The 15,081-nt window shown below is 43.9% G+C and overlaps 1 protein-coding gene across 1 annotated transcript; it reads left to right on the plus strand.

Moving 5' to 3' along the window:
- Positions 1–2,091: 2,091 nt before the first annotated feature.
- LOC107308443 (high affinity choline transporter 1-like) lies at positions 2,092–9,362 on the plus strand. The gene is made up of 8 exons (XM_015852338.2): positions 2,092–2,565; positions 3,607–3,720; positions 5,361–5,516; positions 5,696–5,844; positions 6,405–6,548; positions 7,614–7,767; positions 8,422–8,639; positions 8,728–9,362. Exons 1-8 carry the CDS (start codon positions 2,388–2,390, stop codon positions 9,235–9,237), a joined length of 1,623 nt encoding a protein of 540 aa, XP_015707824.1. The 5' UTR covers positions 2,092–2,387; the 3' UTR covers positions 9,238–9,362.
- Positions 9,363–15,081: the final 5,719 nt, after the last annotated feature.

A 15,081-nucleotide genomic window follows, 5' to 3' on the forward strand; every position in this document is an offset into this window, starting at 1 on the left:
TTCAAAATAGTTGCAATAGAAACAAAGAATCAGAGAATAGCAGAATCATTAAGGTTGGGGAAGTTCTCCAAGATCATCTGTCCAACCATCAGCCCACCATGCCCACTTACTACGTCCCTCAGTGCCACATCTCCACAGTTCCTGCATTCCCCCGGGGATGCTGACATGGAAATTACATGGAAAGTAATTCTGTGAGGCCCCAATCAGCCTCCAGGTGCCACTGCAGGTGGTGAGGGTCTCCTGTATGTCCTGTGTCACACCTCAGAGCCCCTCACAGGTTTCCAGAGACCCATCTCAGTTGTGGAGATGGGCAGGGCTGCCAATAAATGTCTGCAGGATGATAACAATAACAACAGCATTGGCTGGAAGCTGAATTCTTCTCTTCCCGCTATAACTGAAACTGATGCAGAAGATCAGCCAGGCACAAAGCTGTGCTGGTTGGAAGAGATAATACTCCTCATTAGGGTAATGCTCCTAATAAAGGGGAGAAAGTGTTCCTGGGGTTACCTTGGCACAGCAATAAAACTGTAGACCAAGCACACTATTTGAAAAAACTGCTTGAGAGACCAATGGGCTGCTGCTGTAGCTGCTGGATTTTTTCCTGTTAAAACTGACTACTGACTACTTCAGAGCTTATGTCATCAAGATCAAATGATAAGGAGAATTGGACCAGGCTCTAAGCACCTGATCTAGATGTAGATGTTCCTATTTACTGCAGGGGAATTGGACTAGATGACCCTTAAGGATCCCTTCTGACTCAAACGATTCTATGATGATTCTATGAGAAAGTATGAGCTCAGTAGAGTATCCCAAGTATTTATCCTTTGTGTCACTGAAGATATCATAGAATATCCTGACTGCAGTTCCAGAAGGGCATGTGCCTCCCACAGGTGCTCTGTAATATCTGCTTGTCCATAGGGACATCTCAGGGACTTCAGCACAACACAGGTGGTACTAGATATTCCCATATTACCAGCCACATCAAGCCTTGAAACATCCGCTGGCTCTGCACTGTTCTTAAACCAGTCGGAGTACAGAGAACTGCCCTCATCCTGTACTGCCTCGTAAAGTGACCTAAAGTAGGTCAGTGAATCACATCCCAAAATTGGATACTTCTCCCTCCAGGTTAGGCACGGAGGTCTTTGTGGTTGGTGCATGTCTGGCACCCTGAGCTGCAGCTCGCATCACAGACAGGAGGTGAATCCCTTCCCCTACCCTTTCCCTTTCCTTTCCTTTTCCCCTTCCCCTTCCCTTCCCTTCTTTCCCTTCCCTTCCCTTCTTCCCTTCCCTTCCCTTCCCTCCTCTTCCCTTCCTCTTTCCCTTCCCTTCCCTTCCCTTCCCTTCCTTCCCTTCCCTTCCTCCTTCCTTCCCTTCCTTCTCTTCCCTTCCCTTCCCTCCCCCTTCCCTTTCCCATTCCCTTCCCTTCAACCCCTCCCCTTCCCTCTCCTTCCCTTTCTTTTTCCCTTTTCCCTTCCCTTTCACCTTTCTCCTTCTCTTTTTTATAAAATAGATGCAATAACTGAGAGTCACCTAGTGGCAAAAGAGCACAACAACAAAATCAACAGGGAACTGGTCTCAATGCAGTTTCATGCTTCTTGCACATCAGCAGAACCACCGCAGCTTCAATCACCTCACATACACTTTTTCTCCAGTCTCTTCCATCTCAGTGTGTAAAGTTGTCATTTAGTTCAAGAACGGTGGAGATGTGGCACTGAGGGATCTGGTGTGTGGTCATGGTGGGGGTGAGCTGATGGTTGGACTGGATGATCTTGGAGGTCTTTTTCAACCTTAATGATTCCATGATTCTACAAAATGAAGTTGTGCTGCCTTTGTATCTCAGAAAGCAGCGCCTTCAGTGGGTCAGCGGTAAGTCTCCTTTCCCTGCTCCCTGGACTTATTTTGATTATTACTGTAGGATTAGTTCAGACAGCTTTGAACAGACACAGTCTCAGCCCTATCTGCTGTGTCAGCCTTGGACCTAGAACCTAGAGAAATATGGTCTATTTTCATAACATTGCGTATCAGACAAAATATAACATTTCCCCTCTTTTAAGCCAAGCTAATTACCTCTCACATCAGTGTTCATTGGCTATTACCAGCGGTAATTCCTGCTCTCCTATTCCCCACTCTTCATAAAAGTAAGATTTGGGTATTTCTTGAAGAAAGACAAAGACAGAAAAACTGCCTCTTCTCAGCATTTTGGGTTTTATATCTCTGTTTCATCTCTTGTAAAGGGCAAGAAACGAATACTCGGCAGTTTATTCACAAGGCAACACTTTTTTTCCCCTATTTTTTTTCTTTTGTTCTTTCCTGACTGTGACTATCACAGAATACAGCCATCGATCCACTATCCATATCTAAGACATTAAACATTAAACAACAGAAAAATGGCTCTAAATATACCAGGATTGGTATCTTTGAGCGTATTTTTTACATTCACTTTGGCTGCTGGAATTTGGGCTTCGTGGAAAAGCAGAAAGAAGCAGGAGAACCAAAACCCAACTGAAACGGCCATCGTTGGAGGCAGGAATATAAATGTTTGCATTGGATTGTTTACTGCAACTGGTAAGCTTTCTTAAAGGACTTTTAACATTCTCCTTGAAATACATGCACTACCCAGATCTGGGGGCAGTTTTCCTTTCAAAGCAAATTGCCTTTAATGTCAGGGCAGATTTTACCTGAGTGTGGCTTTAAAGGAGTATGGTTTCGTGAATCATTTTGGGATGGATTCTTCCAAACCTCTTCACACTGAGCAGAACCTCATGTTTATGTAGATTAAATTAAAGAGTTTAATTTAAGAGTTTAGTTAAGAGCCGGAGAGTTTAATTTAAGAGTGCCTGAAGAATGGGACATTTTTCATTAAGGAAGAGTGTGGTCTTAATCTTGAACTAGTTTCTGTTATCTGGCATTTTTCTCCTGGAACAAACCAGTTGGAACAAACTGTTCCTGGCATTCAGCACTTGCTGGGAGCTACAAGGTGAAGTTTCAACCCCTCCCCTCCCCACTGCCCTACTCTTCCATTTTCTCTTCTTGCTGCCTGGCACCACTTGAAATTTGCTTTTCTGCCTTTTTTTTTTTGTTTGTTTTCTTACAAAGGCTGCTGAGGTGATATTTGTCTGGGTAAGACACTTAAGCCCAGGCTGCAAGTTTGCTATGCTAGCTTCAGTGCCTGCTTGCATTTCCTTTCCTAGTGTCTACTCCATTACCATTGTAGGCAGTACTCATGAAGGAAGGCCTGTCAGCCACAGCAGAATACCAAACACAGTCCTCTTTGCCCTAGCGAAGAGTCTTCTAGAGTCTTCCAGTGAGAAAAAAATATGAAATGCAAAATGAGCATATTCAAATTGCCTTTAAATATTGGAACATTGAGCTTTTCTATGAATGAATTCATTTTGAACCTTAGGAATTATTTAGGGTGAGACTCCAACAGTTACCTTCCCTCAGCCTAGTGTGATGAACACTCAATCTGGGACAAGATTTATGTCAGAAAACAGGAGTCTGATTAACTGCTTGTATGAGAAGAAGGTTTACAAGCTCTCCATGTCCAACAGGACATGATGAGGATGTGCAGCTCAAGATTTACCTTTGTGTCTTTTGTGTTTGCAGCCACCTGGGTTGGAGGAGCGTACATCAATGGCACAGCTGAAATTGTCTACCTGCCTTCCAAAGGACTGCTGTGGGTTCAAGCACCTGTGGGGTTCGCCTTGTCCCTTGTTATTGGTAAAGGATTCACAGAGTAATCGGGGAACAAAACCACGCGAGTGCATTAAGTTGCATAACAAAGTGCAGAGTACATTTAAAGTATGATTTTGTTCCTCTAGTTCCCTATAAACCAAGAGTAAGCATTTATGATGCTGTCTTCCAAAAGAAACATAAGAAATCAAGGTAGCTCGGAGCTGGTGTAGAGCTTTGCCTGCTCAGAACAATTTATACTACAAAAGCCTCGGCTGATAATTCTGGGAAGGTGTGGCTGTGTGGATGTCACTTTTTACCGTAGTCTGTTAGACACAAACTACTGAGAATATCACTATCATCTGATTTTTTCCTTTGGGATTTTTGGGTGATTTTGCCACTAACAGCCATATTTCAGGGTGGATTGTTGATGTACCCGGCTGTGTCCCACCCAACAGCTGGTCACAGTTTTGTTGAAACTGAGACCCACCAGTTTCTGGTCCAACCAAGTCAGCAGTTTCCTACATCTGTTCCAAAACTCAGAAATTACTGTGTTCACACTGAGATTCTTGCTGAGACTGAGGGTTCTTCCAGTCCACACCAAGTTGTAATATATCTGTACGGACACTGGAAGATTAAAGCCAGGAGAGCTGTGCAGACCTTGCACAGTAATTTCTAAAGAAACAATGACCTTTATTCTCAAGTCAGAGAAAAGAGTCCAACTGACGTGAATATGAATCAGACTTGGAAATATACTGCCAGCATTTCTTATGTGAGCAATTCTTACTAATGAAATTGGGGAGTGCAGGTCTAATCCTGCAATCTTTACTCAGGTCAGTAGTGCCCAGACAAGCAGTTCTGTTGGCTTCGGGGTTAGGCACAATACGTACTTCTTGGTTTTAATGAGATGGCTGTATGACTGAAGACTAATATTTAGATGAGGGTGGGTGAAACTCAGCTCAGTGTGCAGATTAAAACAATAAAATTTTGGGAACAATGAAGACACCTAAATGAAAACATAACCAGAAAAGTAAGTTTTATCAACATGTTTCATCACATGGACAAGGACAGAAGTTCATCTGTTTTTAGCCAAATACTCAACACTTCTGATGTTTTCCATGGGAAGCATTTCAGAAGACTGTGTCTCAGGTTGGCTGGTCATTGGAGATGAAGACAAGACTACATCTAGGTGTGCTCTGAGCTAATGTCTGAATTTCTGTTACAGTCAGTGTCCTTCATATGCTCAATGAATCGAGATTTCAACTCAGTCTTAAGTCTATGGAATCATAGGATTCTTTGAGTTGGAAGGGTCATCCAGTCCAACACCCCTTGCAGGGAACAGGGACACCTACAGCTAGATCAGGTTGCTCAGAGCCCCATCCAGGGATGCCCGAGGGGTTCCTGCCTGAATTCCATCAGCCACTCCCAGAACATGTAGAAGTGACAAAAGTGAAGGATCGTATCTGTCAGCTGTAGATGTCCCTGATGACCTAGAACCTCTCAGATGGATGAAATCCCCCATTTAGGCAAGTGGATCATTTCCTGGTCTTTGCTGTATTATTTCATAGGCTCCATAAATTATGAACTTCACACTTAAAATACAAATTTGAAATATACTCAACTCCTATAGTACTCTTATATTGTATAATACATGCAGAATTCTATTAAAATGTAAATCCTTCTGATAGGTGGTTTATTCTTTGTAAATCCAATGAGATCCAAGAATTACATGACTGTGATGGATCCCCTTCAGGAAGCATATGGGAACATGATGGGAAGCTTACTTTTTATTCCTCCACTGCTTGGAGAGGTGTTCTGGTTTGCAGCTATCCTGGCATCTCTAGGTGAGTAACTGTTATATTTATTGACAGTCATATGCCACAAATAGCAGAGTGAAATACACATGTGGCCATGATACACATGATGTCAAACTGCGCTAAGAGCACAGTGTATCTTTACTTATTCTATATTCTGCATGTATGAAATCTCCATTAACATACTTGGCTGCTGTCCTTGTCTACAGGAGCAACAATGAGGGTCATCTTGGATATTGGAAGCTCTTTAGCTATCACCCTCTCAGCATGCACAGTTATACTCTACACTCTACTGGGAGGCCTCTACTCTGTTGCATACACAGATGTCATCCAGCTGGTTTTCGTTACCCTCAGCCTGGCAAGTCCCGTGCATTTCTTTGTTACCAGTTTCCTAACCAAGGGACGAAATCTTTCTCCTTTCAGCATGTCTCCACGAAAATAACTTGATCAGTATTATTTCTTTACCCTCTTCAGAACAAGTCTCCCGAAAGGTGTTAAAATCCTTATGCATTGTAGACATTGCTGACACAAGCTATTGGCTTTGCTGGATGACAAGCTGCTCACAAGTAAGGTCAGCAGAGCTTGTCCACGACAGTCTTGGCTGGAAATGAGAGAGATTTGTCTACTGAAGTGATTCATTTACTTGATGATGTCATGAACCAGAAACATAGAGAAAGGAAGGTGGGAAAAGGAACACACCAGGTCTGGGTTTAAGTAACCTTTAGCTTTATACTCTATGTATAAATGTATATGTATTATTATATTATATATATTATATATATTATAGTATATTATACTCTACGTATATATGTACTATAGCTTTATACTCTACATGTTAACTGGATTTCAATATCTGAATAATTTTTCCTAGAACAAGGATCATCGAAAAATGTTAAGCTATTCCAATTTCTATCCTAGATGGTCTGTATTCCCTTTGCCCTGATAAACCCTGCAACGGAAAGTATTTACTACACTGCAACTCATAAACATTACCAAGACCCTTGGATTGGAAAAATAGAAAAACAGTACCTTGGAAGGTGGCTGGATGACTTCTTCTACCTGGTATGGAATATTTTCTAGGACAGGTGATTGGGAGAAGTAATTATGTGGGATTTTCTGCATGGAAAGCTTACGGGTTCTTCCAGCTGGTAGTACTAAAATGCGCAGTTAGCAGGGGTAGGATGAGGTATAAAACCTCCTTTCAGCCATTCTGCAGCACACTGAATGGGAAAAGCCGGAGCTTAACTCTGAACAGGAAGGGAGGGGTAGGGAAGCATCCTGCACCCGTGTAAAGGAATATACCTCTGGAGTAAGACCATCCAGACAACTAATTCTACTCCTGACACAAAATGAGGCACTTTGTACAAACCTGATAGTTTGGTCTTTCAGCCTTAGTAAAGTGCTTTTAAGATAATTATGTAAAATTTCCTCTAGCTGAGAAAATCTATTTAAACAGCTCCATTGCAGGTCATCACCATGGCGCCAAGAATCACCATTGGCTCCACTGCACAACTCAGCTTTTGAGCTACCAATATATCCAGGACTGCAGTGGGTTGTTACAGTCTCACTATATTGGTAATATGAACACACAGATGCTTGACTTTGCTTGGTGAGGAAAGAACCTTCAGATTTCATCTGATGCAATTTGTCTGCTAAGCAAGAGAAAATAATTACTCACTTCTTTTTATTATGATTATATTTTTATAAGTTACATTCTAGTTACCTTTAGGCAGATTTTGACAGAAGTCTCATTTTTGAAAAGCTTATCTTTGGTTGTCCATCCTCTGGTTCTCCCTTATCATGCCAGATAACCTGTTATTTCCCAGCTTTCTCTGCCTGCATTAGGTTTAACCTGTTATGATTAAAATTTCATCTCCATTGCGATTAAAACAAAGGACAACCTCAATCAGAAATGTTAAGCCTCAATCAGAAATATTAAGCCTCAATCAGAAATGTTAAGCTTCAATCGGAAATGTTAAGCCTCAATGTCTAAAGCTGGGCAAAGTTTATGCATTTGAAGAGAGAGTTTAATAACAAGGAAGATTATCAACCATCTGAAGGGATAGATGGTGCCATATAGCAAGCAGGAATCCATTGAATACTGCTGCTAACATCTGAATATTTCAGGTGCTTGGGAGCATCCCATGGCAAACTTTCTTCCAAAGAGTGCTCTCCATTGCCTCACCTAGTCAGGCAAGGTTCATCTCCTACCTCTCTGGACTAGGATGCTTTTTAATGGCCATCCCCTCTGTGCTCATTGGTGCAGTTGCAGTGTCAACAGGTAAAGCTGAACTATTTGTATCTGAAAAATGGACATGTTTTCTGCCAAAGCTGTTTAAAACAAGGGATAAAAAAGCCCTGATTAAATTTTCTACTAATGCAGGCCAGCTGCCTAAAAGCCCACTATGGGAGATGTGGCCACTAAGCTAGAAGCATGTATCAGAAATGTAGAGCCCTAGAGACATTTAAACCACCCCATAATCTGCCTGGAGATATTTCATTGTGGTGAAATGCTTTTTCATGCACTTTGCAGTGAGGAAAGAGGAAGGCAGAACCATAAAACACTGTATAATCTGTTTTTCCTAGAAGTGTTATGCTTGCTTCTCTTAATGCCTTCTCCATGTAAGACCCAGTAGTACTACTACAGATTGCTTTCAATGTTCAGGAGAAAATCTGCTTGGATGAATCAAGTTCAATCCCTTAAGCCCACAACCCCCACCCAGAGGAGTTCAGTTGACTGTGAGCAGGGTTAAATAGCAGCCAGACCACTGACTATTTCTAGAAATCATTTGAAATTCATCAGTCATTAGGGACATTGGAGCAAACCTTCCTTCTCCTCTGAGAGACCTCTCATAAGTGAAGTCTAGAAGACTGATCTTCAAACATCCCAATCCTAGAAACACATTTTGTAAGTTTTTCTTCTTCTGTCTTAAAGATTGGAACCAGACAAGCTACGGTCTTCCAAGTCCACTCGAGAAGGGAGAATCTGCTATGATACTGCCATTTGTTTTACACTACCTCTGCCCAGCGTACATCTCCATTGCCGGCCTGGGAGCTGTCGCTGCTGCTGCAATGTCTTCTGCAGACTCGGCTCTTCTCTCTGCTGGCTCCATGTTTGCTCATAATATCTACAGAAAAATCTTGAGGAAAAAGGTACTTGGTTACAGCTTGGGAGTCAGGATAGATGTCCAGTCTAGGTCAAGGCAGTGCTGTGGTAACATTACAATCTCCTCTTTTATAGGCTACAGAGAGGGAGGTCTTATGGGCCATGAGGACCTCGATGCTGGTGTTTGGGGCCGGGGCTGCCAGTCTGGCTTTTTACTCCAACTCTGTCTACGACCTGTGGTTCCTCAGTGGGGAGCTGGTGTATGCCCTGCTCTTCCCACAGCTGTGTTGTGCCCTCTTTGCTCCCAGAAGCAACACGTATGGTTCGGCTGCTGGTTTCTTCATTGGCCTCCTCCTGAGGCTGCTGGCAGGGGAACCTGCCCTGAAAATCCCCCCCATCATCTGCTATCCACCTTGCTCCCTCCTGGATGGATCCTACACGCAGCTCTTCCCCTATAAGACGTTCACCATGCTTCTCACCTTGGGGACAATCATTGCTGTTTCATATCTGGCAACAGTTTTGTTTCAGAGAAACCTTCTTCCCCGCAGATGGGATGTTTGCAATATCCTGGGGGAAACCAGCACTCACACCCCACTGCATCAGATGGGTTTGCAAACAGTGCCACTGGAAGTGAATCGTGATTAAACGTGGGACCTTAAAAGGACACAGTGTATTCAGCAATTAGAGTTTGGCACTGTTCTTCCCTTTGCTTTCTCCAGTAACAAATAATAATAAAGTAATAAAGACACACTCCATTCATGCAAGGACAATGAGTGAGCTCAGAGTCTGCCATGATTAAAGGCACACAGTGATGGGGCATCATCCTGTGGTAGTGACCAAGGGGCACCCTGGGCCCAAACGGTGTTTGCTTTAGGGTGTCCCTTGTTCCCCACCCAAACTTAAGGCTACCAGTCATGCTCCAACATTTATGATGTTCTCAAGTCACATCGTTTTCTCACCTCAAAAATGATTGAGCGCACTTGGCTAAAAAAAAAATGCACAAATCTGTTCCCATTGAAACAGATGGAGTTTTAATGTAAACTCTCCTAGGGAAGGCATCAGATATAAAACAGAGATTATTGAATGCCATGTAATCACCATAGAGTCAGTTGGTAATATCAATTCCACACTATGCACTCCTGCATCGCACTCATTGAGGATCCATGTGCTACTCCCATCTGTATCATGGCATGGTGCAGTGGCCTGGGACAAGAACTGGCAGCCCTTTACTCTAAATACAGCTTTGATCACTCTGCCCTCCACAGGGAGCATCCTTTAAAATACCTTCCCCGGTGTCATCCTCAGGAAGATAGAAGTCCTTATGCTCATCAGAAAGATAGCATACAACCTTGAGCTTCACCCTACTGTTGGTAGACAGCTGTATGCAGTAGTTCTGTGGATATGCTTTGTTAAACCCAGTCCTGAAGTTCATTCCTGTATATCTAGAGACGGTGTTTAATTAAAATACATGTTTAGAGAAAGAAAAACAAATGTTTTGAAAATGAAAAGCCCCAGGCAGTTCCCCACTGAAATCTTTCATGCTCTAGTGGTGTGAGTGGGAGTGTGTGAGGCTGTACTTAGCTAAGGGAGACACCAAAGCTATCATTACCATAGCGCCAGAAGAACTGAGCTGCTGTTAAATCACAGTTGCCATATGCTCATTCCAGCATACTCTCCTGATTTAGGGATGACCTAGTTTGGGTACCCAGACATCTGTCTGTGTGGAGCAGGTGGGGCAGACCAAAACTTACAAAATGAACTTGCATAAGGGCACAGACCTGCTGTATGGCCCAATCAAAAGCTAAACTCCAAACTCCCCATGTCAAGGTAAAGCATCCTAACCATTGACCACTCTACCCAATGGCAATGAAGGTTAAATGACTAGATCTGGATGAATCTTTTCACCACTCTGCCCAGTTTCTGCTGTTCCACTGCAAAGTCCCATGGCTTAATGTCCTGGCAGGCAGCAGACCCCCACCTTCCTGGAACAGAAATTACATCCAGTATTCTGGGGTAGGACAGGGTCTGTTGTGAAGTGGTTTCAAATGAAAACAAGGTAGATTTAGATTGAGTATAAGGAACAAGTTGTTTATGGTAAGAGTAGTGATGCACTGGCACAGGTTGCTGATACAGGTGACGGAAGCCTCATCCCTGGGGACACTCAAGGCTGGATGGGGCTCTGAGCACCTTATTGAGCTGTAGTGTCCCTGTTCATTGCAGGGAAGTTGGACAAGGTGGCTTTTAAAGGCCCCTTCCAACTCAAACAATTCTATGGTTCTATATGACCATATCTATGACATTGCTGAAGAGTGTCACCACCGCAGTCACATCACCACTACAGCCACGTCGCAGCCACAGCCACATCACCTCCTGGCATCCCCACAGAAAAGTGACTTCAGATAGGAATGCCTTAGTACTGTAGTTTGGTGCCTGGCACACTCAGCACACGCTCTGCCCTTACAAAGCTCCTCTGAATTTAATACTGCTGAAACACACTCTGCTGCGTGTGGAGAGACTGAAATGGCAAAGATACAATGACTGCAACTCTCCTGAATGTTTACCATTTTCCATCCTTATATGACTCCCTCCTCAGAACATTAAAAGGAAAACATTCATCAAGGTCAGGCAAAGTTTTGAAAGCAATTAGCTGCAAGTAAAATAAATATAAAAGCAATTCCAGCCTGTACTTAATGACAAAATGCCTCGTTGTTCCAGTCCAGCACACCCAGTGTCCTTTAGGTACTGCCAGCATAGGGGACATTGACCCAGCACCCATGAAACTCATTTGGTTCACTTGTGCTTTATGTTCCCAATTCCTTAGAGAGGGACAGCATTTAAAATTTTATTCCGAGAAGGAATTGTGAGAGCTTTGGAAGAAAGCTGTGTTATACATTGAGAACGCTCATTTTACATGAGCTGAGACCTTCTGTTTGAGCCTGCATAGCCTGCTAGAATAGCGATGGAAGACCACAGAAGCTGGAGGAACCAAACCTAGTTCAATCTCAGCCCTTCAGAGTGACCTGGAGTGAACTGTCTCCTGAGTGGCAGCTGAGTTTTGGTTTAGAAGAAACTAAACAAGATAGAGACTTTTTACACAGTCTGACGGTGATGGGACAAAGCGGATGGGTTTTAAGCTAAAAGAGGGGAGATTTAGGTCAGATGTTAGGAAAGAATTCTTTACTCAGAGTGGTGAGGCTCTGGCACTGCTGCCCATAGAGCTGTGGTGCCCCATCCCTGGAGGTGCTCAAGGCCAGGTTGGATGGGCCCTGGGCAGCCTGAGCTGGTGGGGGGCAACCAGCCCATGGCAGGGGTTGAAACTGGATGGGCTTTGAGGTCCCTTCCAACCCAAACCGTTCCATGATTCAATGAGTCTGTGATTCTATGGTTCTAAGATTCTATGTTTAATACACTAGCAATCATGCAAAGATAATAATCAGTGCCCCAGGAGCTGGGAATGAACTGAGAGACTTCCTTTGCCTCCGGCTTCATTTACATTTTTAGACTTCGTCTTCTGTGGAGCATCTGGGCTGATATCAAATGGCAGTTTGATTAAGGAGCAAGAACAACAAAAATCAGTGCTTTATACATTAGGTAGATTAACTGAGAGGTCTTGAAATGTAATTACAAGCACAAAATCATCATCCAGTATGTGAATCTCTAGTGAGGTTGATTCTCAGCACTGTACTATTGAACTGCATTTATTGATGACTGAGTAGGCAATGAAATGCAGCCGTCATCCTGTACTCAGCTGGGCAAACAAATGTGATGCACTTCAGTATGGGCTAATGGACAGTCTGAAACAGATGACTAGAGCCAGATCAGGTGAATCGAAGCCTGATGCTCAGTACAAATACTTGCTGAAAGGAAGCCCTGAGTGACGCAATGAAATGTAATGTTGACAGTTATCTGGGAGGAGTCACAACCAGAGCGTGTTCCTGTTGCTTTGGTAACATCCCTTGTCTCACATTCAGGTTTTATGGAAAGATCACAGAATCCCAGAATGGTTGATGTTGGAAAGTTAAAACTAAATGAATTCAGAATACAGACAAGGGTCAGCTTTGTCCATTAAATGTTATAAATGTTAGGACAATTTGCAAAGGGTTGAGGTGGCTTCCACATCACTGAAAATGCTACAGTGCAATGGGAAGCCCTTCTGAAAGTTGTGCTCTGTTTTAAATGGAAGTTTATTGAGGAGAGATCTGAATGTGATATCCAGCCCCAAAACCAGATCAGAAAACACCACTGGTACATTCTGTTCACCTTCACTACCTGGTTACTAAATCCAAGTGTAAGGAGCATCTTAACATAGAATCATAGAATGCCTTAAGTAGGAGGGAACCTCAAAGCCCACCCAGCCCCAGCCCCTGCCATGGGCTGGTTGCCCCCACCAGCTCAGGCTGCCCAGGGCCCATCCAGCCTGGCCTTGAGCATCGCCAGGGATGGGGCACCACAGCCCTTTGGGCAGCTGTGCCAGGGCCTCACAGCCATCTCAGTAAGGAATTTCTCCCTAACATACAACCTAAACCTCCCCTATTTTAGTTTAAAGCTATTCTCCCTTGTCCTGTCACTGTCCAGCTGTGTAAAAAGCTGCCCCCCTCCTGCTTTAAGCTCTCTTCAGGTACTGGAAGGCTGTGAACAGGGACCTAAACATTGGATTTAAAGCAGACATTTGATTTCCAGAGATGCACTACTGACATGCATTTCTTGGACAGATGTGGTTGGTTTGAGACAAGCTCTATAGCACTGCACTGGACTGAGGAAAAAGGAAATGGAACAGACAGATAGGAGGTGATGTACAATAGAGGCTGCACTCACTGCTGCCCCTGCTCTGCTGTTGTAGGTGAGAGAGCACATAAGTCAAGTCTGGGTCTGTGAAGTTTTATTTGGGCTCCAACAGCCATTGTACCTGTCTGGTGTGAGTGTCAGGCATTTTGTTACTGGTCCGAACTGAAGAGTCTTCAAATCAGGTTTTGAGAAAGTACTAAAAAGTCAGGATGACTTAAGGCTCTTTTCCCTTAAACCTTGCAGCTCTGTCGTGTCCTGTGAGGTGAGCCCTGTTTGTGCACCATTTCTCACTAACTATTTTAGGGGCAGATTTCTTCCATCTCCCCATTCGCACACCTCAGTTGCAGAGGTTTTAATTATTTACTCTCTAGCACCACCTAAACGCAGCTCCGGGTAACAGAAACCAGCTCTCCCTTTTCGGAGCCCAGATGAAGCCCTCGCATTGTCCTCACCAGGAGGCACAGGTTGCCACCATAAGCCATCACCTGCCACTTGCTGGATAGAAGTGCACCTCCCAAAGTCTTCGAGGTCCCTTCCAGCCCAAGCCATTCTATGATCCTACACCCGCAGTCTGTCCCCACTTACCATGCACCATGTGCCTCTGTTGGTGCAGCTGGGAGGTCCACTACTGACTGTGATGGTGTGCATGACCTCCTCCACGTAGCACAACACACTCTTACAAATTAGATGCAAAAAAGTAAATGAAGTTTCCACCTCTGGAATGTTCAGGGAACTCCTTAAGTTCTCCCCACAAACAGTCTGAGGTGGGGAGCTGAGGCCACACAGCTCTAATTGCTGTTGTGATATTCATGATGCTCCAGGAGGAATCCACATGTACAAGGGTCTGAGCTGGGGCTGCCCTGGGTTACCCACACTGCAGCCACAGCAGACACCATAATTACACCGCTGTGCTCAATCACATCATTATTTGAAAGACCACATGCCTAAAATGCTTCAGTGGTCATTCTGCAGGGCTGGATGGGTTTGATTTGATTCACTTTGGTGCTGCTTATTCCCAGCTTTTCCCACGTGCCCAGACAAGGATAGTGAGGCCAGGAGCACTGAGCACAGCTTGCTGGGGGGCACATGGCTCAGAACTTCTGCAAGCTCAGAGAGCTAAAACGGAACGATAGACTCACAGAGGCACAGAATAGCTTGGGTTGGAAGGGACCTCAAAGATCACCCGGTTCCAACCTCATCATAAAACAGGTGGAAAAAGGCTTCTGCTTTTGGCAGCTTGGTTAGACCAAGTGAGGACACGGCTGTGCTGACAGAGCAGGTCTCAGGACATCCTCTGCACCAAGTGTTGACTAAATGAAATGGACAGTTGTCAGGTGATCTGCATAAAAATACCTACTGAGATATTTAAACGGTCAGTTTAAACTAGACTTGGTTTAATCACGCTTAATTATTGCCTTGCTTAATTATAACTCAGCCTTAATTCTTTTTAATTTCTCACCCAATCTGTGCATATCACTCCTACAGCATCTCAGGACAGTGACCGAACTAGAGAAGGGCAACAGGCTCCTTAAGACCATCCAGTCCAGCTGTTCACCTACCACCAATATTGCCCACTAAACCATGTCTCTAAGTATTATATCTACCCTTTCCTTAAACACCTCCAGAGACAGTGACTCTACCACCTCCCTGGGCAGCCTCGCCACCATTACTTAAGAACTTTCCCTTCTCTCTATCTAGATATCT

This window comes from Coturnix japonica, chromosome 1 (genome assembly GCF_001577835.2).
Source record: "Coturnix japonica isolate 7356 chromosome 1, Coturnix japonica 2.1, whole genome shotgun sequence".
Taxonomy (NCBI): Eukaryota; Metazoa; Chordata; class Aves; order Galliformes; family Phasianidae; genus Coturnix; species Coturnix japonica.